The following is a 22481-nucleotide window of genomic DNA, read 5'->3' as shown; positions in this document are numbered from 1 at the left end:
GTCCTGCAAGTCTTTCCCCGCGCCCGGGAGAGCTTGGAGGGGGTGTGGTTGGTTCTGCTGTATTTTCCTACGTAGAAAGGAGAGAAAGGGACCTGTGGGGTACGAAAGCGCCCAGAAAGAAAGAGAATTCCGTTTGTAAACAGGAAATCCAAGGTGCCAGGCACTTTCTCTCCCCCCACCCCCGAATATTAGCTTTTTTTCTCTTTCTTTCTTTCTTTCTTTCTTTTTTTTTTACACATAAGATTAGCCGAAAACCGGCATGACAGCGGTTGGGAGTACAAGGAGAAATCTTTTTTGCTTTACAATTTATATAAAACCCCGACGTGTGTGGCTGGATTTGGAAGGGCGAGATACCAGCTTGTAACAGACAGACAAGAATAAATGCTTAGATATGTGTGCACACATAAGTATACATACTTACACACACAGATACAGAACACACAAACGTATGTATATTACAAACACATATTATATACAGATACATATACCGGTATACATCTGTGGTTTTATACATACCTACAAAGAATATTTCACACAAGTATATATCACATACACACAATCTATATATAATACATATATACATATAATATTGCACAATTATGCACATATATGCCACAGACATATTACATCTATATCACACACATGTATTGTATGCAAATACATGCATATCTAGATTACACATATGTATTATAGATATAACGCACATATATTACACATACGTATAACTTTACACACATTATGTGCATATTATTATACACATATTATGCATATGTATCACACACAATGTTTCTATAATATACAATATTATATATATTATATATTATATAATATTGCACACACGCACCACTCAACGAACAGAAAGAAGCGCTCCCTGCCTGCCCCGCTCTCTTTGCTCTAGCAAACTTTATTTTACCTTTACCGACCAAATAAAGACTCCGCGACCGCAGCCAGGTGCGTTTGGATCTATAAACCGAAGCGGGACAGAAACCGGCACCCTGGAGCCGTCCCCCTCGCGTTTCATAGAGTCAAGGGAGTGAATGGGCTTTGGATTCTAGCCAAAGGCCCCGAGACCCGCGCACATTTCCTTGGAAGCGGCCTCCGCTAAAATAAACACACTTCTCCCTAAGCGTGTTAAAAAAAAGAAAAGTGGGTGTTTAGTCTCGTCGACTTCAGTGTTGACTCATGTATTTGGGTAAACGGGGTGGCTGTGGCGCGCGCGGGCGCGGGCGCGAAATACATTACTGGTGATGGCATGGCAAAACCACTTCTTGAAATCGGTTTCTAAAACCACCCTAGTGACTTAGGACCGCTTTCCAAGTCCTCGACGGCCTGAAACGCGTTTCTTTGGACGTCAAAAGAAGAACCGATTGGATTCCCATAGATACAGTACTGCTCGTTCCAGAAGGACGCCGGCTTTCGGGGGGGGGGGCGTGGGGTGGAGGGAGGTTTTTCCCATCCACGACGTTACGTGACCTCTGCTCTAGCTTTCCTTCCCTATGGTCACGACGCCTCTTCGCCGGCCACGAAATCCGCCTTTGTCACCGTGGGCACGACCAGCTTCGACAACCTCGTCGCCGCCGTGACGGCTCCGGAGGCTCTGCAGGTTTTACAGGATCTTGGCTACAGCAGACTTGTCCTTCAGGTTGGCAGGGGCACAGTTTGCCCTGTTTCAACCAGCACACACCTACATTTACCCTGGAAGTGTTCATGTTCAAGAACTCAATCTCTGAAGGTGTGCAAACAGCCGATCTAGTCATAAGTCATGCAGGTGCAGGTAGCTGCTTGGAGGTATTGGAAGCAGGGAAGCCACTACTCGTAGTTGTAAATGACAAGCTTATGGAGAATCACCAGTTAGAACTGGCAAGGCAGCTGTGCACTTTTACTGCACTTGCAGGACACTTCGAACATCAGACTTTTCAACTCTGAAGCCTTTTCCTCCTGGACAGAAATTTTTTTGCTGCATTCTTGGACAAAGTAATTGGCATATGAATAAATGAGCTGAAAAAGGAAGCTCACACATTTGAAACTACTCCTGTACACATAATTTCAACATACACGTGTGCTTGCAGTGGCAAATGAAATTAAATTATGGACAGCAAAAGAAAAAGAAAAGAAAAAAAGAACCGATTTCCCTGAGATTTTTTGCTGCTCCCGATGCAGCCCAGTTTACGCCCTTATTGTTGCAAAGAAGTCAATTTAAAACACGGCCCCCACAATCCAGAAGTTGACACTTCTACCTTTTGCTAAATGGTATATTTTGCTAAATTAAAGGCCATTTTGGCTTCTGATCTAGGTGAATGGACCGAGTCCTATAGAAAACAACACAAATGCCTTCTTTTTACTGGCTGAGGACAAAGCTGTATTTCCTCAGCATCCGCAGCTGCAACCTTTAATCCATTTACTTAGAAGTAAACCTTACTTAGATCGACGCAAAACCGTCCGAGGACTGCTAAGCACCCAGGTGGATGAGCAATATTTAACTACGTTTAAAGGAGCTGAAACTGTCAAGCGCATACCCGTAATATCTAAATTGTCCTTGTTTTTTTTAAAATAGCCTGCATTCTCTCCGCGTTAAAATCCCCATCAGTTTTGGAACGGGGCAATTATTTATTTATTTATTTTGCCAAACAGGAATGCGATCCTTAAAAGGGGCTTCAATTTACATTTAAACACCCCCCCGCCCCCCGCCGCCGCCGCCCCCCGCCGCCATCAAGTTCACTCACTCTCAATGGCCTCTCTTCCGAAAGTGAGGAACGCAGGCCGCGAAAGAACACCCGACCCTGGAGGAAACAGCCACTTGACACTGACTCGCGGCCTATTCCTTCAAGGGCGCGCGGCTGGTCCCCCTGCCTGGCCTTATCTGGGTCTGCAGCCCTGGCCGGAAGATCAGCTGGATGAGGCCCTCTTGCAAACGAGAGGAAAAATGCAAGCCTGAACAGCTAAGATCTTCAGCTCTTAGCACCACCAAATACTCTTTATAAGGAGAAGGGTTTGTTTGGTTTGTTTCAAAACCTTGCTAAAGGTGATTATTTTTAGAGCCAAGTTGAATCTTGACAGATTAAAGATTATCAACAAACAGCAGCAACTACAAATTTATACCCTTCCCATCTGACTGGGTTGCCCCAGACACTCTGGGCGGCTCCCAACCAAAAAAAAATGGTGAAAGCACAAGACAACATCAAGCACTAAAAACTTCTCTATACATCAGAATTTGGATAAAATAAAGTACTTCTGCAGAGCGCATTTAAACTATGGAACTGGCTTTCGCAGGAGACAGTGATGTCCACCAACTTGGATGGCTTTAAAAAGAGGATCAGGGGAATTCATGGAGGAGAAGGCTATCACAATGGCTGTGTTACCATAGGAGGGAAGAGCTGCTCTGGTGCTTGTGTCCTGCTTGCTGGTTTCCCCCAGGCATCTGGCTGGTCATGGTGAGAACAAGGTGCTTGACTGGATGGCCTATTGGCCTGATCCTGCAGGCTCTTCCGTTGTTCCTAAATGTGATTCTTTTTAAAGCCAAACTATAAATCAGGCTGCTTTATACTGAGTCAGACCTTTGGTCCATCTAGCTCAGTGTTGTCAGCACTGACTGGCAGCAGCTCTCCAGGGTTTCAAGTAGGAGATTTCTCCCAACCCTACCTGGAGAGGCCATTGGGGATTGAGCCTGGGACATTCTGCATGCAAAGCAGGTGCTCTCTGCCCCTGAGCTATGGGCACCTTCCCAGTCAAAGTCTTGGAACCTGTTGCCAGCTTCAAGGCTAGGTCCTGCTGTGTTCCACAGAATCACAGTGAAGACAGGTAACTCTCTGAGCATGCACAGAGTGGCTTTGGCTTAGTCAGGCACCAAACATGGGCAACCCCTATAGATAAGGCATTGTAGGCACCTGTCTCTCTCTGTAAAATGGAAACATGGGTAACTAACCTATAATGAGTCACAGCATTAAGTTAAACCATCTAGCTCAGTGGTGTCTACACTGACAGGCAGTAGCTCTTCCAGGCCTTTGAGCAAGGAGTCTCTTCCATCTCTAACCTGGAGATAGGACCTGGGACCTTCTGCATCCAATGCAAACACTCTAATACTCCCAATTATTGTACATTGAGGTTCTATCTAACTAATCAGCACATCTAGTCTTCATTAACACAGCCTCCACTTTTAAACCCATCTAACTAATGGTCACCACCATATCTCAAGACGGACTAAAATTTCCCCCTGTTTAATCAGGAGGCCTTGCACCGCAGCCTGCAATTTCTAGTCCTCCCAAAGGAATCTCTTTATGAAACAAGCCTTGCTGTCCTTCCCAAACTGGATGGGGGAGACCAAGGTTTAAATGCCCACTCACCTGGAGAACTCTCAACCCTTACCTACCTCAGAGGGTTGTTGTTGTCCTCAGGCTAAATGGAGATGGGTACTATTGCATGCTGCTTTTGTCAGTAAAAAATAGTTAAGAACAGCTATTTAAAACATTCAAAAAGTAATTAAAATCAGCCATAAGCTAAAAACCAAATTAAAACACCTGTATCTGGGTAGGTTTACCTAAACAGAGATTTATTTTTTTTGAAGGCTTCAAAAAGAGGATGACCACCTGCCTAATGTCAAGAGGCAGGGAGTTCCAATGTTTGGGTGTTGCTTTTATCACTGGCTGTGGAGTAGCTACTCTTGAGATGTCAAGATTCCTTCCAACTGCAAGTCCAACTGCTTCCTCACATTTTAACTCTTTTTATTTCTTCTTCAGAGGAAGGGGTGGGATTTTGGTGGGGAAGGGGTTAATTCATAAAACAGGAGGCAGAGACAATGGATAGCAGGGGACAGAAAAAATGGAGGCAACCCCTCGCTCTTAGGAAGTATTTCAAAGTCCTGGGTGAGCTTGGCCTCCCAAATATGGCGTTCCCGTGACCATAACCAATATTTAAATAGTGAATATATTTAAATATATTTAAGTATAGGAATGGAAACCATAAAAACTGGCCCTACAAACATTTCATATGTCTACGATGTCCAGACACATTTTTTATTTGTTTTTCTTAAAAAATTGACTTCCAGCTATGCCGGAGTTAATCGGAACTTGCTGGAAAATAATGACTCTTATAAAACACTGGTCATTGGCCGTTCCTTAATTTTTTCGTTTCTTTCTTTTCTTTTCTTTTTAAAAAAACCTTCCAGACATCATTAATTCTGCTCAGGGCCTGCAAAATCCCAAACTACCTCAGAGTTTTGACTGGAGTGCCTGATTCCATTCCACTTTCCTTACGAACCTTCCCATTTCCATCTGCTAATGTTCAGCCTCTGCTTCTCCCCCGTCCTCCCAAAAAAAGACACACAGCCTCCCATTTCAGGTTCCACCAGAAGCATTTGAAGCAGATGCTCTAACCCTCTGAGCTATGGCGCTTTCCCAAGCAAGTGGCAATGAGTTCCATGGGGGTTTCCTGCCTAGGATTGCCATAGGGGACCAGAGGTCACTGAGAAAGGTGGTCAACCCTCTCACGCAGGAAAAGGTCCTTCTTCTAGGGCTTAGAATAGAACTTTTAATTGGTATTTATTTTTGTCCTAACCATCCAGGGCCGGATTTAGGTTTGATGAGGCCCTAAGCTACTGAAGGTAATGGAGCCCTTTATATGTCCAGCTGTCCTTTGCCAACAACAAATTGTCGCTGTTTTCTGTGTTGAATATATGCTATATGGTAACTTATGGACCTAATAGGTATCTAAAGCCATTTGCACATGTTGCCATGTAACCAGTCCATGCAGAATGTAGGCACCCTATATATAGAAATGAGCAAACCAGTGATATTTTAGGGAGCAGGCTAGCAGTTGGGGCCCATTACTTACATCATAGGAGCCTACACAAACCTATGTAGGTTTTATTTTATTTGCTTTTTATCTTATATTTTGGAAATGTACACCCAGTTTATTATTCCTTTAATTTTTTTGGTGGGGGGCCCAACAGAGTGGGGCCCTAAGCTATAACTTGTTTAGCTTATACGTAAATCTAGAACTATAACCATCCCAAGGACTATAGGTAAGCTTAAAAAAAAACACATAACTGCAACATAACAAAAGTAGTCATAAACAATAAATAAAACATCAAAAAATGCACTGGCAAATTGAACAATTTCCACATAAATCACAAGATCTAAAAATATGCATTAAAAAAAACCCCAACAGCAACAATTCCCAAGACAGAATGGTTATATTTGTAGTCCGAGACACCTTCCTTATGAGAAAAGTTTGAAAACAGAACACTCATTGTGGTGCCTTTCATCCAGAACGGAGTCTAGTGAATCAGTCCTCTGGTGGGAAGTAAGAGAAACTGTATTTGAGTACATGCCTTCTGGATTTGATCTGCACTAGACAATTATTAAGAAATAAATTACCGGTATACCTTTTCCGGGGAAACAATCCTGATGCCCTTTTGATGGAAAATCCAGATAGTCTACCTGCAACTAATGATTACTGCTTGACCAAATGCACTTTGATCCATGGATGAACAAGCAATAACTTTATTTATATTTGTTTCTTTTAGGTTCTGAATTTTTTAAAATTGCCTCTGAACCCTCTTCCCCTAAAAAAAACACCAAAGGTCGTAAGTTCAAGAGCAGAATCTCCTTCTTAACTGTGTTCCAGCCGACAAATTGCACACCTGTGTGGTGTGATAAGTCAACACACTCAAGGGCACAGTCCAGAATTTAGGACTGCAACATTAACTCTGCAATCTTATGCATGTCTTCTTGGAAGGAAGCTCCACTCACTGAGATCCATGGGAACTTAGTCCCTGGTAAATGTGCTGCTCAGTCATTTAGGCTGAGGTTGCAATCCTGTACGTTGTTCCCTGGGAGTAAGTCCTATTGAACGCAGTGGGCCTTACTGTTGAGTAAACATTAGCATGTGAAATGGTTAAAATGTCTTGATTCACGGGAAAAGCAGATGGAAACTGTAGATTGTAAACACCATACTAGACTGTGTGTGTATTGTTTTATCCCTGTATCAAATTGGGGCAGCGGAGATGTCCTTAAAGAAAAATATATGCATAGAATTATTTTATCTGCTTTGCAATTTTGTTCTTTTATTCATAAACCAAGTATGTGCTTTCCAGGACTTTAAACATTTAAAATCTGGTCCTCTCTATCCAGTTTGCCTGAGAATCTTCAAAAATCCCCTCCTTCAAAAGCACACATTTCTTCACAAATCAAGCACACAAATTTGTTTCAGATTTGATTGAGTAGTTAATTGAACAAAGACGCAATCTTGACATACATTTACTAAGGAGGAAGTCCCACTCAGCAGGACTTACTTCTGAGTAAAAAAAAAAAAATCCTAGGATTGGACCGCATTGAGCTAAAACTCATATGATTAATCAGCTAAGATCTGTTTAATCAGGTCAGGGCTTTGCTTACATTTCATTCTCCAGCAAAAAGCATAATGCTTTGGGGTCAGAGCCGCTGAAAGGATTTTGTGGGATGGCCTGCTAGACACTGGACAGGAATGGAATGAGGAGAGCAGGGTTGCCAACTTTTTAATTGACTCTTGCTCCTCTGCCTTCAAGAGCCACTTTGTCCACCGCCATTGGCCAACGATATTGTTTTATCCCTGTATCAGAAAGGCGTGGATGCTGATTTCTGTACACAAAACTGCAGTTAAAGGAACATGAGCTGGCCAGGCTTTTAACTGACAAGGTTGGCCATCCCAGGAGAAAAGGAAATTGTGATTTATGTAGCTTCAGTTTGGCAAAACAACAGCTGTATGTGCTGGACTAGGACCTGGGAGACCATGATTCAAATCCCCACCCAGCCATGAAGCGCTGGGGTGACCTAGGGCTGGTCACTGTCCCTCAGCCTAACCTACCTCACAGGGTTGTTGTGAAGATGAAATGGGGAAGAGAAGGACCATGTACACCATCTGTACACATCTATTCAGAAGTAAGAAAGTAAGAAATCTATTCAGTGGGACTCACTCCCAGGTATGTAGGAATAGGATCCACACTTAACTTAATATTTTTAATTTTTCCTCTACTTCATTTCTATCTTCCCTTCTTCATTTATCCCCAGTTAAGTTCATATGGCTCCAGAACTAACACAACCCAATATGAAGGCTGCAGTCATTTACACATATTTATCTGGGAGTAAATCTAACTGAATTCAACAGATTTTGGTTGTGAGTAGACACAATTCTAACCATACTTACTTGGAAGAAACTTTGGAACTCCCTGCCTGTTGACACCAGGCACCTTTACTGTATTTCCTGTGATTCCTGCATTGCAGGGAGGCTGGACTAGATTAACGTTTGGGTCTGTTATAACTACAATTCTGTGATTCTATACCCTTTACAATGTCTGCTGAAAACATTTTTGTTTAGGCAAGCCTATCCACATATGTAGGGACACGGGTGGTGCTGTGGGTTAAACCACTGAGCCTAGGGCTTGCTGATCAGAAGGTCGGTGGTTCGAATCCCCACAACGAGGTGAGCTCCCATTGCTCGGTCCCAGCTCCTGCCCACCTAGCAGTTTGAAAGCACACCAGTGCAAGTAGATAAATAGGTACCGCTCCTGCGGGAAGGTAAATGGCGTTTCCGTGCACTGCTCTGGTTTCACTAGAAGCAGCTTTGTCATGCTGGCCACTTGACCCGGAAGCTGTACGCCGGCTCCCTCCGCCAGTAAAGCGAGATGAGCACCGCAACCCCAGAGTCGGACACGACCGGACCTTTACCTATCCACATATGTAAAACACTGACCTGTGTTTTAACCTGTTTGTTGTTTATTTTAATTATTGTTCAGTGTTTTAAACAGTTGTTCTTAAATGTTTTTACTCTCTGTTTCATTGCTTTATTCTCTTTTTTATCAAACTGCTTTGAGTTGGATATATATATATATGCATATATATATATATATATATATATATATGCATATATAAAAATTTAAAAAATATATAAACAAACTCAGTGAGACTTACTAATGAGTAAGCATGCAGAGAAGCCAAAGTGTGGGGGTTGGAAAGGCATCTAGCATTTCTCTCCAAAGTTAGGATCCTCCCCTTCCAGATTTTCCCCAGAAAAGCCATTCATTTCCAGACTCAATAACAAGCTCCCCCTTTCAGCCTTCTCCTTCCTTCTTAATCGATGGCTGAAATGAAGAGGAGGCGGCAGGAGGGCAGATTTAGGGGGAGCAATGTTATCTGCACTCCACATGTTTTCCTTTTCCACATGTCTAATAAACATATATAAAGAAGATGTGTTCCTTTAATTTATTTATTTTGTTATTAAAAATAAAAAAACCTGGCCTCTTTATTACCTGCAAAGGGAGGCAGAGGCTGTGCCAGCAGAATGCAAAACACATTTTTGGTTTGTACTGAGGGGTTAGTTCTCCCTTCCCCATTTATCTGTCGCTCTCTCTCCCAACAGACCCCTGAGCCCCCTCTTGCATTGGGACGCCTCTCTTCACTCTCTCGCTCCCCGCTGCTAGTTGAGCAGGGATCCTGGCTGCCCATCAAAATAATTTTTTCCCCTTCTCAATTTTTTCTTAGAAGGAAAGTCTTTGTAGCACAACGGGTGGATCGTGTACCTTGAATGCAGAAGGTTCCAGGTTAGCACTCCCAAGTGTGAAAGTGTCACAGCTGAGTGGCAGAACATGTGCTTGGCATGCAGAAGGTATCAGCTTCAGTCCCCAGAATCTCCAGGTAGGGCCGGGTGAGATTTCTTAAGATTTAGTGTCAGGAGTATAACGTATTCCTGGACACCGCAGAGTTAGACGCAGACTTTTCCGGAAGCTTCTGGCTGTTGTGTAATTGACTGGACAGCACAACGCAGGAACTCAGCAACTCACTGGATAACTATATACAGTATTTATTGATTGAAGCAACTAGCATCCATAAGTTACTATTTACAGACTTTACAAATAAAAGAAACAAAACATAAATTCTTTTCCTCTCTGTCTCTCTCTCTCTACACTGACCACGTTCTCAACCAACACCTGCACCACACACTAACCACAGAAGCTCTCACAGAGCTCAGTTCTTTAGGAACTCATTGACCAATCACAGGTCGTTGCTAAGGGTCTGAGAGAGAGCAGATCTGGGCTTTCTGCCAACTACTAATTGCTTGGAGATAGACAGCTGCATTTCTGCACGTAGGCAACTCTGAAATCTCTAACAAGATTCCCTATTGGAAACCCCAGAGAGCTGCTGCCAGTCAGTGTAGACAATGCTGAGCTAGGTGGGCCCAAGGTTTGACTTTGCGTGGGGCATCTTCCTCACGTTGCTTGTGGTTTCGTTTGACAGGTGATATACAAGCTACTCTCTACTGCCACAAATGAGAGCAAATATACAGCCAAAGTAACAAACTTCCAGGTTCTGGAACTCCTCATTTGTCACCCTAGTGACTTCTGCTGCTCTTAAAGCCACGAGTTGGGAAAGGCTCCTAGGTCCAGACAGAGAGTAGGGCAAGGCAGGTGGGAAAAGCCAACACAAGGTCTCATTCCTCTCACATTGGTGGGGTGGAAGGCAGGGAGGCCAACAGTAGGTGGCAGCAGAACCCACGACAGGCAGACTGGTTGGAAGTAAGAAGGCAGGCAGGTGAGGGCTGGCTGAGGGTGGTTAGTGAGACGGCACCCCATTTGCCCAAATGAACTAGCTTCCACTGAACTGAATCATATTCTTCCTTGGAAAATAACTCAGCACAGATAGAATGCAGATACAGGATGCCTAGAGTTCACTGTCAACCACGAGAACTGCAGCTTCACATTTTCTTAGTACAACCTGCACCCTATTAATAATTATTAATAATTATTTATTGCATTTGTACAGGAATTAAGAATGCACAAATGTAATAAATAGCTTACAATGGAAGTCGAAAGAGCGACAGAGGGAGGTCAGAGGGGGTAGTGGTGGTGGGGGTGGTGACGGGATGGAAATTTGAGAAATTATGATAAATGTGATATTGTATGATAAGGTGAGAATGTATTGTTTGTATTGTGTTTTAATCAATAATTTCCCCCCGAAAAATAAATAAATAAAAATAAGATGTCTCAACTGTCTGAAAACAAAATTTTACTTGTTGTGCTCATATGTTAGATTCTTATCGACCATTGAATGCCCAGCATTCTGGGCCCAGTTTAGACCACATCACATTCCTGAGGACATAATCAAGAATGTGATTAGGTGCAAATGCCTCCCTCCAAAACCTGCCCCTGTAGCTACTACCTCTGTCACCACCTCCCCACCTACTTTGCTTGGCAGGAAGGCCTTGCCTGCATCCCTCCCTTGCTGGTGCCTGTTGAAATGATACCGCACTGGTATTCCTGGGAAATGTAACTTCCCCTCTCCCCAGTGCCTTGGGTGCCTTGGGGAAATTGCATTTCCCAGGCTTCCTGGTGCTTAGGATGCTGTCACTTATTGGGAATGTGTGTGTGGGGAGAGAGAGAGAGAGAGAGAGAGAGAAAGAGAGAGAATGAGGCCAGACAAATGCACAATTTGCTGGATAATTTAGTTTAACCCCCGCACTCCCACCCCACATTTCTCCCCATAATTTAGAAAACCACAGACACCAACATATATTTAAGGTGGTTAGAGTCACTCCTGGCTCCATTATACAGCTTTGGCTGGAAAAGGGCTCAGATTAGATGCCATCTAAATGGATAAGGGGCTACATGCAGCATGTACAAAGGATTTTTTGGGGTAGCGCGGGGGGGCGGGGCGGGCGGGAGGGAAGACTTCACTAAAGCAATTGATGAGAACCACAAGGCTAAGTAACTGTGTAGCAAGTCAACCACTGGCTCCCTCCCTCTCCGCCGGCATCTTCCCTCATAATCATTCATTCCCTCTATAAACAGATTTCCTCGTAATGGTTTTCATTTTCTTTGAAGTGTCCCATTCATTCTGTTTCTCTCTCCATTCATGTGTTCAGAATTCCTTGAAAGGAAGTCAGCGGAGGGAGAGAAAAAGAGAGGGGGAAAAGAAACATCTAAAGAGCTTGAAGGATGGCATTGGGAGGGGGGCGGGCGGAGGGGCTTCTCTTGAAATTCTCGATTAATCAGAGCTTTTTATTCCCCTTTTGCAAGGGAGGCCTGAGCAACTGTGAATGATTATTAACATCTCCGCACAGAGCAGCCTCCAAGGCTCATGCTTAACTCTCTCTCTCTCTCTCTCTCTCTCTCTCTCCTCTGAGCTCAGCAGGAGCAGAGCTACACACGCTTCACCTTAACCGCAGGCCCGCTTCTGTCAACAGCTGCTCTCCAAAAACCCATTTACTCCAGAGGAGTATGGCACACACACACACACACACACACACACACACAAAGCCAGTAGGACTCTTGCCTGTAATAAAGAGTTTTCGCTGTTGCAGCCAGGCAGGCTTGAGAAGGACTGTGTCTCAGTGGTTAGAGAATCTGCTTTGGAGTCTCTTGGATAAAAGAACCCCATGCTGCAACAGTTTGTTGCAGTCTCCATAATTCCACCCAGCCTCCTGCTAAGAATCTCATCTACGGGTGCCAGGCTTATGGACCGTAGAGCACGCTCAGGCGGGGGCAGTGGCCTACCATGGGTTGCCAGTGCTTGGGGCTGCACAGAAGGGGTGCATGGGAGAGAAACGGCTTACTCATGGACATTCAACTTCCTAAAGGCTTCTGCATCAACCAGGAGATTGCAGTCACAGAGATAAGAAAAAAAGAGTTGTCCGAGAAGAGGTCACTTCCTGGTTCGCACAGAGAAGCCAGTTTTCAATGGAGCCCAGCAATGCGTAGATGTATTGAGGGAGCACCAGGTGTTGAAATTTTGTGCCCCTGTGACAACCCCCCCCCCCCCGTTATGCCACTGAGCGGTGGTGCTGTTGGGGGCAGAACTTTGGGGCTGATGTCCCAGACTCAGCAGAAGGTCGCCCAAATGAACACAGGAAGCTGCCTTACACAAAGTCAGACCACTGGTCCATCCAGCCCAGTATTGTCTACACAGACAGGCAGCAGCTGTCTTGGGTTTCAGGCAGGGGACGTTCCTAATTTACCAGGACCAAGTCAGGGATTGAACCTCGAGCCCTCTGCATGCAAAGCACTTGCTCTATTTCTGAGCTATAGCCCTTAGCTTAATGCACAGGAAGAGACCATTCACTCATCTAGCTCAATGTTGTCAACCATGGCAGGCAGCAGCTGTCCGGGATTTCATGCAAAAAATATCCTAGCTAGAGATGTTGGGAATTGATCCTGGGACCTTCTGCATGCAAAGCAGAGGCTCTATCACTGAGCTATGGCCCTCCCTGTAAGACATAGGAAACTGTCTTATCATTGGTCCCTCTAGCTCAGTATTGTCAACACTGACTAGCAGCAGCTCTCCAAGATATCAGATACAGCTCTTTCTAGAGACTCAGGTTGGAAGGCTGCGAAGGTTATCAACAAAATGGTTGGTGCCATGAGTTCCGCTTTAAAGCATATTTTATACCACTTGAACATAGGGAGTGGCCGTCTACCATTGGTCCATATAGCTCAGCATTGTCTGCACTGACTGGCAGCAACTCTCTGGGGTTTCAGAGAAGGGTTACTCTCCACCTTACTGGAAATGCTGGGGACTGAACCTGGGACCTTGTGCCTGCAAAGCAGATACTCTACCGCCGAGCTACAACCCTTTCCCAACAGCCCTGGCTTTCCACAAAGAATCCTGGGAACTATAGTTGACCCTACACAGAGCTACAACTCCCAGCACCCTCAACAAAATAACTGTTCCCAGGATTTTATGGTGGAAACCATGTAAAAAACGTACAGGTCAAGGACCCCTGGGCGGTTAAGTCCCGTCAAAGGCGACTATGGGGTTGCGGCGCTCATCTCGCTTCAGGCCAAGGGAACCAGTGTTTGTCCACAGACAGCTTTCTGGGTCATGTGGCCGGCAGGACTAAACCGCTTCTGGTGCAACAGAACACCATGACAGAAACCAGAGCTCACAGAAACACTGTTTACCTTCCCACCGCACTATTTATCTACTTGTGCCGGTATGCTTTTGAAAAGCTAGGTTGCTAGGTTGACAGAAGCTGGGACAGAGCAACAGAAGCTCACCCTATTGTGGGGACTTGACGCCCAAGAGGCTCAGTGGTTTAGACCACAGCCCCACCTGCTTCCCGACAGAAGCCATGTACATTCAATGTATGACGTGTATGTGACCTTTATGGTCTCACTGCAGGGCTGCTTAGAGGGCAACTGAATTAACGTTACTTACTTCCCATTGTGGTTAGTTAGCCTTTAGGTGTTATTGCTTCCTGCTTGTTCCTGGGGCCCTTGATCTCTGACCTAAAGTCTCGTCCTGATTCCGACACTGGTTTATTGCACACAACTGCTTACAGATCTATTGGCTCAAGCCAGATCCTTAAAATGGGTTGGTGGTAGTGCCATACCCTCCAACATTTCTCTGATGAAAATAGGGATGTCAATAATAATAATAATAATAATAATAATAATAATAATAATAATATCCTGCCCATCCAACTGGGTTGCCCCAGCCACTCTGGGTGGCTTCTAACATATATAAAAACATAATAAAACATTAAACATTACAAAACTTCCCTATACAGTTGTACATTGGTTCTCAAATTTAATCTTGTTCCGGAAGTCCGTTTGACGCCCGAAACCATTTGAAAACCAAGGCACGGCTTCCGATTGTCTGCCGGAGCTTCCTGCACTCAAGCGGAAGTTGCGACGGATGTTCGGCTTCCGAAAAATGTTCGGAAACCGGAACACTCACTTCCGGGTTTTTGGCATTCGGGAGCCAATTTCGAAACAAAATAGAAAATTCTTTCCAGTAGCACCTTTGAGACCAACTGAGTTTGTTCTTTGTATGAGCTTTCGTGTGCATGCACACTTCTTCAGATACACTGAAACAGAAGTCACCAGATCCTTAAATATAGTGAGGGAGTGGGGAGGGGTATTACTCAGAAGGGTGGTGGGAATGGGTGATCAGCTGATAGGTGTGGAAAACCTGTTGACGACTCTTAACGGCTGCAATTAGTCTTGCAGGGAAAGGCAAGGGGTGAGATGGCTAAAGATAGCTTTGTTATGTATAATGAGATAAGAATCCAATGTCTTTGTTCAGACCAGGTTTCTCCATGGTTTTAAGTTTGGTGATTAGTTGCAATTCAGCCACTTCTCTTTCCAGTCTATTTCTGAAATTTCTTTGTATTAAGACTGCTACTTTGAGATCTTTTATAGAATGTCCTGGGAAATTGAAGTGTTCTCCTACTGGTTTCTCTGTCTTGTGATTCCTGATATCAGATTTATATCCATTTATCCTTTGGCGTAGGGTTTGTCCTGTTTGTCCAATATAGAGAGCTGAAGGGCACTGTTGGCATTTGATTGCATACACAATCAAATGCCAACAGGGAGCCAATTTGTTTGACAACTAAGCCATTCGAGAACCAAGGGACCGCTGTATTGCACTAATATTTACGCAGCAGGGAAAACACTTAAAAAAAAAAAAAGTAACCAGAGAGCTTATAATTGAATTGGGTTTTCAAGTGGAGAAATTTTAAAAGAAAAACAACACCACAAAACAGCGCAATTGTTATTCCTTGCTAGGTATGAGCTAAAAGGTAAAGGTAAAGGACCCCTGACAGTTAAGTCCAGTCGCAATCAAGCGGAAGCCATGTCGGATGTTCAGCTTCCGAGAAACGTTTGCAAACCAGGTTTGCAGCGTTCAGGAGCTGGTTTGTTCGGAAACTAAGCCGTTCTGGAACCAAGATTTGACTGTACAGGGCTTCCTTCAGATGTCTTCTAAAGGTTGTATAGTTGCGTATCTCCTTGGCTCAGAGCTGACATAACTCCAACAATTCTCCAATGGAAATAGGGATGTCCTGATCATATCAGAAACTGGGACAGCTTCTGTAAATCCGGGACTGTCCCCGGAAAATAGGGACACTTGGAGGGTTTGCAGTGCAGAGAAAGCGGAATGCTGCTGCAACATGGCCCAGGTGAAACAGTTGTATGAATAACCCTTAAGCCCCACAGATTTTAAAGGAATCTGTTTTCCAAATGCCTGAAGTTGTAGCTGAACACTCATCGGGGAAAATCTTTAATTAATGTACCCAGACTCTGTTTCGGAACCCTTTGCTTCATGCCACAGCCTAGCCCTGTTGGCATTTCTCTGCACCATCACTCAAGCTAACTTGAGCCACAATATATAATGCATGGAAGGTTGCCAACTCAGCTATCATTAAAGCTCAGGGCTCTGGCGAGAACATAAACTCCTCAGGCTTCACTCTTGTGGTTTACTGTGATGTCACTAGAAGCCACTCAAGATATTTATTTAAGGGGAATATATTCTCGGGAACCCCGGACTACAAAGACATAAATCCATCAGTGCGGTGGTATCCTAACAAATGAGATGAAAATTGGTCCTTGATGTCGTCACACTCCTGAAATACATTTGATGGTCCTAGGCAAGAGTTTTCACTGTGTATAATGCCTTCTGTTTTTTGTTTCTTTAAAAACAACATGCACTTATTCAGCTCATTCTACATTGTCCTGGGTTCTTCCTCTTCTGAAAATTCAGTTTTTAGTCGGGATAAGCAGAGAAGAATGTTTTGGGTGTTTTATATATATATATATATATAATTTATTAGAGTTGGGTTTTTTCAAAAATGTATTAAGCAATAAAATCCAAACTCTTTTATAGAAAGATAATAAAAGGCGATATGTCAAAAGAAAAGAAAAATATAGAAAAAGAAAATGCAATATTCACGGTCCTCATAAAACACAGTTATATATCTATGTATAGCTCTCTCCATCTTCTTGGGATAAACAGAGAAGGAAGTTTTGGAAGGAAGTGTGATGGCTCTATTTTGCCCCTCCGGAACAACAGAATGGAGCAGATTCAGCTTTCCAGTGAGAGATAGGGGCTGAGTATGAAGAGCCGGCCCTATCATTAGGCAGAGTGAGGTGGTCCATCTGAGCATGTGGGTAGAGGGTGGGCATGGAAAGCCAGCTGTATCTATTGATTCTTTTACAAAGAGGAAGAGGGAGAGGGAGATGCCTGCGCTACAGTGTGCTATATGGGTTTCCTTTATCACTGAACAGAAGCTGACTTTGGAAGAGAAGCCATTCTCCACCCCATGAACCTGAGGCACACACCCTCCATTCATAAAAATCAAGGACACTCCCAGAGCTAGTTCCAGAGGGTGGCAAACCTGGGCATTTGCCAGGGCCCCAACACCATCAAAAGCCCTGCTGCTCTGAAACCACCAGCAACATTGAACCAAGTCTCTGGAAAGACCAGATGCAACCTAAGAGAATTTTCAGTTTGCATTGCATACCCTCGAACATTTCTCCGATGAAAATAGGGACATCCTATTCCATAATCATCATCATCATCATCATCATTTTATTATTTATACCCCGCCCATCTGACTGGGTTGTCCCAGCCACTCTGGGTAGCTTCCAACATAGATAAAAACATAATGAAAACATTAAACATAAAAAAACTTCCGTATACAGGGCTGCCTTCAGGTGTCTTCTAAAGGTTGTATAATTAGTTAGCTCCATTTCTCCCATGAAAATAGGGACGTTCTCAGGGAAAGCGGGACATTCCAGGATCAAATCAGAAACCGGGATGGCTTCTGTAAATCTGGGACTGTCCCTGGAAAATAGGGACACTTGGTGGGTCTGGCTTCACCCAACACTTCTAGGTTTTTTGTGGGGATGGGACCCCACTGAATTTGTTGTCGTGCAGCTCCCATGGACTTCTGGAGCTGGCATGGACATTCCAGGAGGGTAATCAGTATGAATCAAGAGCTCAGTCATTCAACCTTCAGTCTCTTTGCTTATCCACCCTGCCACCCCAACCCCCCAAAAGAGACTTCATTGCCACAGGGAGTTTGCTGATCCTCTCTGGACTTCTGGATAAATAAATAATTTAAAAAAACCCCAAAACCCACCAGGGGGCTGGTGGAATGACTAGTAGCTCACTCATAATGAGCCAGAATGATAAAACACTTTGGGAGGAGATAAGCAACAGTGGTTATAATGCCATCCTCTCCATCCATCTTTAAATAACCCAAACCAGTTTGGGAGGATTAAAACAAAAAACAAAAAAAACCACAGCAGCATTGAGGTTAGACGCAAATTCCTCAAAGGCGATGGCTCCGCAGAAGAGAGAAGAGACAGATTGTCTTGCGAGAGATATGGTCACAACCTGGACCTTTGAACCCTGCCCCCCCCTTTGTGCAGAACTTTGATCAGTGATTGAAAGTGGGTCTCCTTGTTTTGGTCCTCCGGATCAATTTATTAAAGCTACAGGCGAAACACAGGGGCAGGGACTGCGCTGACGGTTCTGGTCTCCAGGAAGTCACAAGGAAAGCATAGAAACCAACACATTTGATGCAGATGGGCTCTGTTTGCATAGACGTTCCCTGTTTGCGCTGCCAATCGTGACAGCCCTTCACCTGAGCTTAGAAAGCTACTGTCAGTCACTGTGTGGGGAAGCCTGAGCCCTGAGAGCCTAATGTGGCCCTCTGTCCCCCTCCATCTGGCCCTTAGGACTTTCCCCCAGGCCACACCCTCTTTCCGCTACACACCCCTCGCTCAACCTCCCCTGTGTGTTTTTGCCCGGCTGAAATGCGTCTTTGAATACTGATCATAGCTGTGGATAAACCATACAATATGCACACATCTCCAAACAAATCCTGGAGACTGTAGTGCATTAAGGGTGCTTGGAATTGTAGTTCTGTGGGGGAAAGGCAAACTACAGTTCCCAGGAGTCTTTTAAAGGAGATGTGTGCATTAAATGTATAGTGTGTATGTAGCCAACAATGGAATGGCAGGGAATGCGAGAGCATACCCAGAAATGAAAGTTAAAATTTACATGTGTTAGCAGGTCTAACAAGTAGAATAAGAGCAAGAAGAACAGAGGTGTGGAATATTTTTGTCGAGTATATTGAAAACAACTGTGCACAGTTGAAAACGCTGTCAGCATTAAAATAAATAAAATACCTAAGTGATGTAAGATAGGAAAATAGAATTACCTGTAGATGGATATATCAAAATATGCAGGAATGGTGGATAAGTTAAATGAACCTTGGAAGGGGAGGGAGGGAAGACAACAAATGTGCGGTATAATAAAAGATATTTAATTTGAAATGTAAAATTCGAAGATTTAATAAAAATTATATACATTGGTACCTTGGTTTACGAACTTAATCCGTTCCGGAAGTCCACTATTAAACCGAAACTGTTATTAAACTGAGGTGTGCTTTCCCAAATGAGGCCTCCCGCCGCTGGTGCCCTTCCACCGTTCGGATTCCGTTCTTAGACTGAGGTAAAATTTGCAAACCGGCACACTACTTCCGGTTTTGCAGAGTTCGTAAAACGAATAGTTCGTAAACAGGGCTGTTAACACTGTATATATAATTTACATGCGTTGCACCGCCCACTTTGGCCTGTGGCTCCACCCACCTCCATACCCTCCAACAGTTCTCCGATGAAAATAGGGACGTCCCATTCCATAATGATTATTTTACTATTTATACCCCACACATCTTACTGGGGTGCCCCAGCCACTCTGAGCAGCTTCTATCATACAGAAAAACATTATAAAACATTAAATGTTTAAAAAACTTCTGTGTACAGGGCTGCCTTCAGATGGCTCAGGGGTTGGATAACTCCATACCCTACAACTTTTCTTCAATGAAAATAGGGGCATCTTAAGGAAAAGCAGGACATTCCGGAATAAAATCAGAAACTGGGATGGCTTCTCTAAATCAGGGGTGTCCCTGGAAAATAGGGGCACCTGGGGGGCCTGCCCACCACTGTCACGTGGCCCTTGGCAGGTTTCCCAGAAGGGAATGTGGCCCTCAGGCTGGAGAACACCCAGCATTCTTGGTGTAGACAATCCAGAGTTATATGGACCAATGGTCCTGCTAAATATAATAAGCTTACTTTTATGTTCCTAGACTGGGTACCAGTCTCTGAGGGAGACCAGCAGCAGAGATTCATCGCTCTCTTGCCCTACTTGTGGGATTCCCAGTGTGAAAAAAGGGATGCTCAAGGATTTTGTCCCATGCTTTGTGATTTCGTTTTCAATTCAGAAAAGCAGGAATAACAATGAAAAAAGACCCCAGCTGAAATCCCCAGCCTGGATACCATGAGGGTGATTAACAAGGAACAGTAATGTGTATTTCACCTTTGTACTGTAGGCTACATTTCAGCTGTGCACCAGCCAGATATTTCTCTCTCTGTGTGCACACACAAACTTTCTACCTACTAACAGGCAAATTTGTCAATTTAGTTTTCTCTCAATTTCTTTTCCCTCAAACTCAAGTTCAACTTTTCGCATTTCTGCATCAGCTTATTTTTTTTTAAGTCCTCCAGAAAATTCACCAGCATTGTAGTGCAGATTTCCCCTACGATAGGCATTTTTTAAACAAGAAATATACCATAAAACATTCCTTTTTGCGCTGCCTTTTTCCTAACATAATGAATCTTTCTATATTTTTTCAGTATCATTATTATTATTATTTTGAAAAAATGATTTTTCTTGTGAAAATTGATTTGCATTTTAGGGTGAATTTCTCCTAATATGCACAGTTCTCTATGCAATTATGCCTGTTACAACACATTTTTCAATGTTATTTTCACTCAGAGATGCATTTCGTAGCCAACTTTTATCCTGGGCTTTGCATTCTTTGGTGTACATTCCTTGGCCTGAGAACCACATTGCAAAATGTGGAGAAGTGCAGATTTCAAAGGGAGTGTCAGTGTGTGTGTTTTGATTCCCTCATTGTTTTGGAAAAAGAGAATATGGTAAGTTAAAGGCAAATGGGACTGAATTTATCTCCCTTCCGTACCTCTATCCTCCAACCACAGTCGCAAGACCCATTATTCAAGGACACATTCCTTGCAGGCAAAGTCTACTTAATGGTAGGATTGTTTAAATAAAAGTGGGTTGTCTTTGGAAATTATTGAAGTCTGCCATAAATATGGAATTTCCCAGACATAGATGACAAGCCGGAACATGTCCAGAGGAGGGCAACCAGAATGGTCCAAGGCTTGGAACGATGCCTTATGAGGAACGGCTTAGGGAGCTGGGTATGTTTAGCCTGGAGAAGAGAAGGTTAAGGGGTGATATGATAGCCATGTTCAAATATATAAAAGGATGTCATATAGAGGAGGGTGAAAGGTTGTTTTCTGCTGCTCCAGAGAAGCTGACACGGAGCAATGGATTCAAACTACAAGAAAGAAGATTCCACCTAAACATTAGGAAGAACTTCCTGACAGTGAGAGCTGTTCGGCAGTGGAATTTGTTACCCCAATATACCCACTCTACAGCTTCAAAACTGCAGAACTGTCAAAAACCCAGGTGCTCCATGCCATTCATTCTGCAATCTTTTTATTGTGGCATCAGCCACACTTTGGAACTCCCTGCCTATTGACCTCAGGCAGGTTGCATTTGGTGTACTGTTTCTGGTGCCTGCTAAAAACATGCAGGCCTACCCAGATATGAAGTATGTTGACAGGTGTTTTAATCTGCTTTTGGTTCACTGCTGATATTGCTCATTTTTTGAACATTTTAAATACAGTCATACCTCGGGTTATGGCCGCTTCAGGTTGCGCGATTTCAGGTTGCGCACCGCGCCAAACCCGGAAGTAACGGAATGGATTACTTCCGGGTTTCGGCGCTTGCGCATGTGTAGAATTGCTAAATCGCGCTTTGCGCATAAGTGCCAAATTGTGTCACACGCGTGCGCAGATGCAGCTGTGCGGGTTGCGAACGCTGCGGGTTGTGAACGTGCCTCCCACAAGGATTGCGTTCGCAACCCGAGCGTCCACTGTAGTGGGTTTAAACTATTTTTGGGATGTGAGTGGTGCTATGGTCTAAACCAGGGGTGGCCAACTCCCAAGAGCCTGCAATCTACTCACAGAGTTAAAAACTGGCAGTGATCTACCCCCTTTTGGGGGGTTCAGGTCAAAGTTGTACAGCTTTTTTTAGGAGGGAATGCCCTGTTTTTTTTTGGGGGGGTCGGGTCAAAGTTGTTGAGCTTTTCTCAGGGGGGGGAAGCCCTGTTTCTTTGGGTTTCAGGTCAAAGTTGTTGAGCTTCTTTGAGGTGAGCCAATGATCTACCACAGACGTCCAGTGATCTACCGGTACATCACGATCTACCTGTTGGACGTGCCTGGTCTAAACCACCAAGCCTCTTGAGTTTGCTGATGATCATAAAGTTTGAATCAGATTGAGCTCCCGTTGCTCGGTCCCAGCTCCTGCCATCCTAGCAGTTCAAAAGCACGCCAGTGCGAGTAGATAAATAGGTACCGCTGCGGCGGGAAGGTAAACGGTGTTTCTGTGCGCTCTGGTTTCCGTCACGGTGTCTCGTTGTGCCAGAAACGGTTTTGTCATGCTGGCCACACGACCCGGAAAGCTGTCTGTGGACAAACGCCGGCTCCCTTGGCCTGAAAGCGGAGATGAGCTCCGCACCCAAAAGTCAAATTTCACTGGACTTAACCATCCTAGGGTCCTTAACCTTTACCTTAATTATTT

The 22481-nt window shown here is 44.1% G+C and overlaps 1 protein-coding gene across 1 annotated transcript; it reads left to right on the top strand.

Moving 5' to 3' along the window:
* The first annotated feature begins 259 nt into the window (after positions 1-259).
* LOC117039094 (UDP-N-acetylglucosamine transferase subunit ALG13 homolog) lies at positions 260-2088 on the top strand. Its single transcript, XM_033136129.1, is given in 5 exon segments — positions 260-268; positions 1382-1678; positions 1681-1870; positions 1873-1945; positions 1947-2088. Coding segments are annotated over 5 exon segments (612 nt in total). The 3' UTR covers positions 1990-2088.
* The last annotated feature ends 20393 nt before the right edge of the window (positions 2089-22481 follow it).

The sequence above is a fragment of the Lacerta agilis genome, chromosome 17, assembly GCF_009819535.1.
Source record: "Lacerta agilis isolate rLacAgi1 chromosome 17, rLacAgi1.pri, whole genome shotgun sequence".
NCBI classification, from domain to species: Eukaryota; Metazoa; Chordata; class Lepidosauria; order Squamata; family Lacertidae; genus Lacerta; species Lacerta agilis.
Note: the sequence above shows the minus strand (reverse complement) of the source record. Positions and strands in the feature narration are given on the sequence as shown.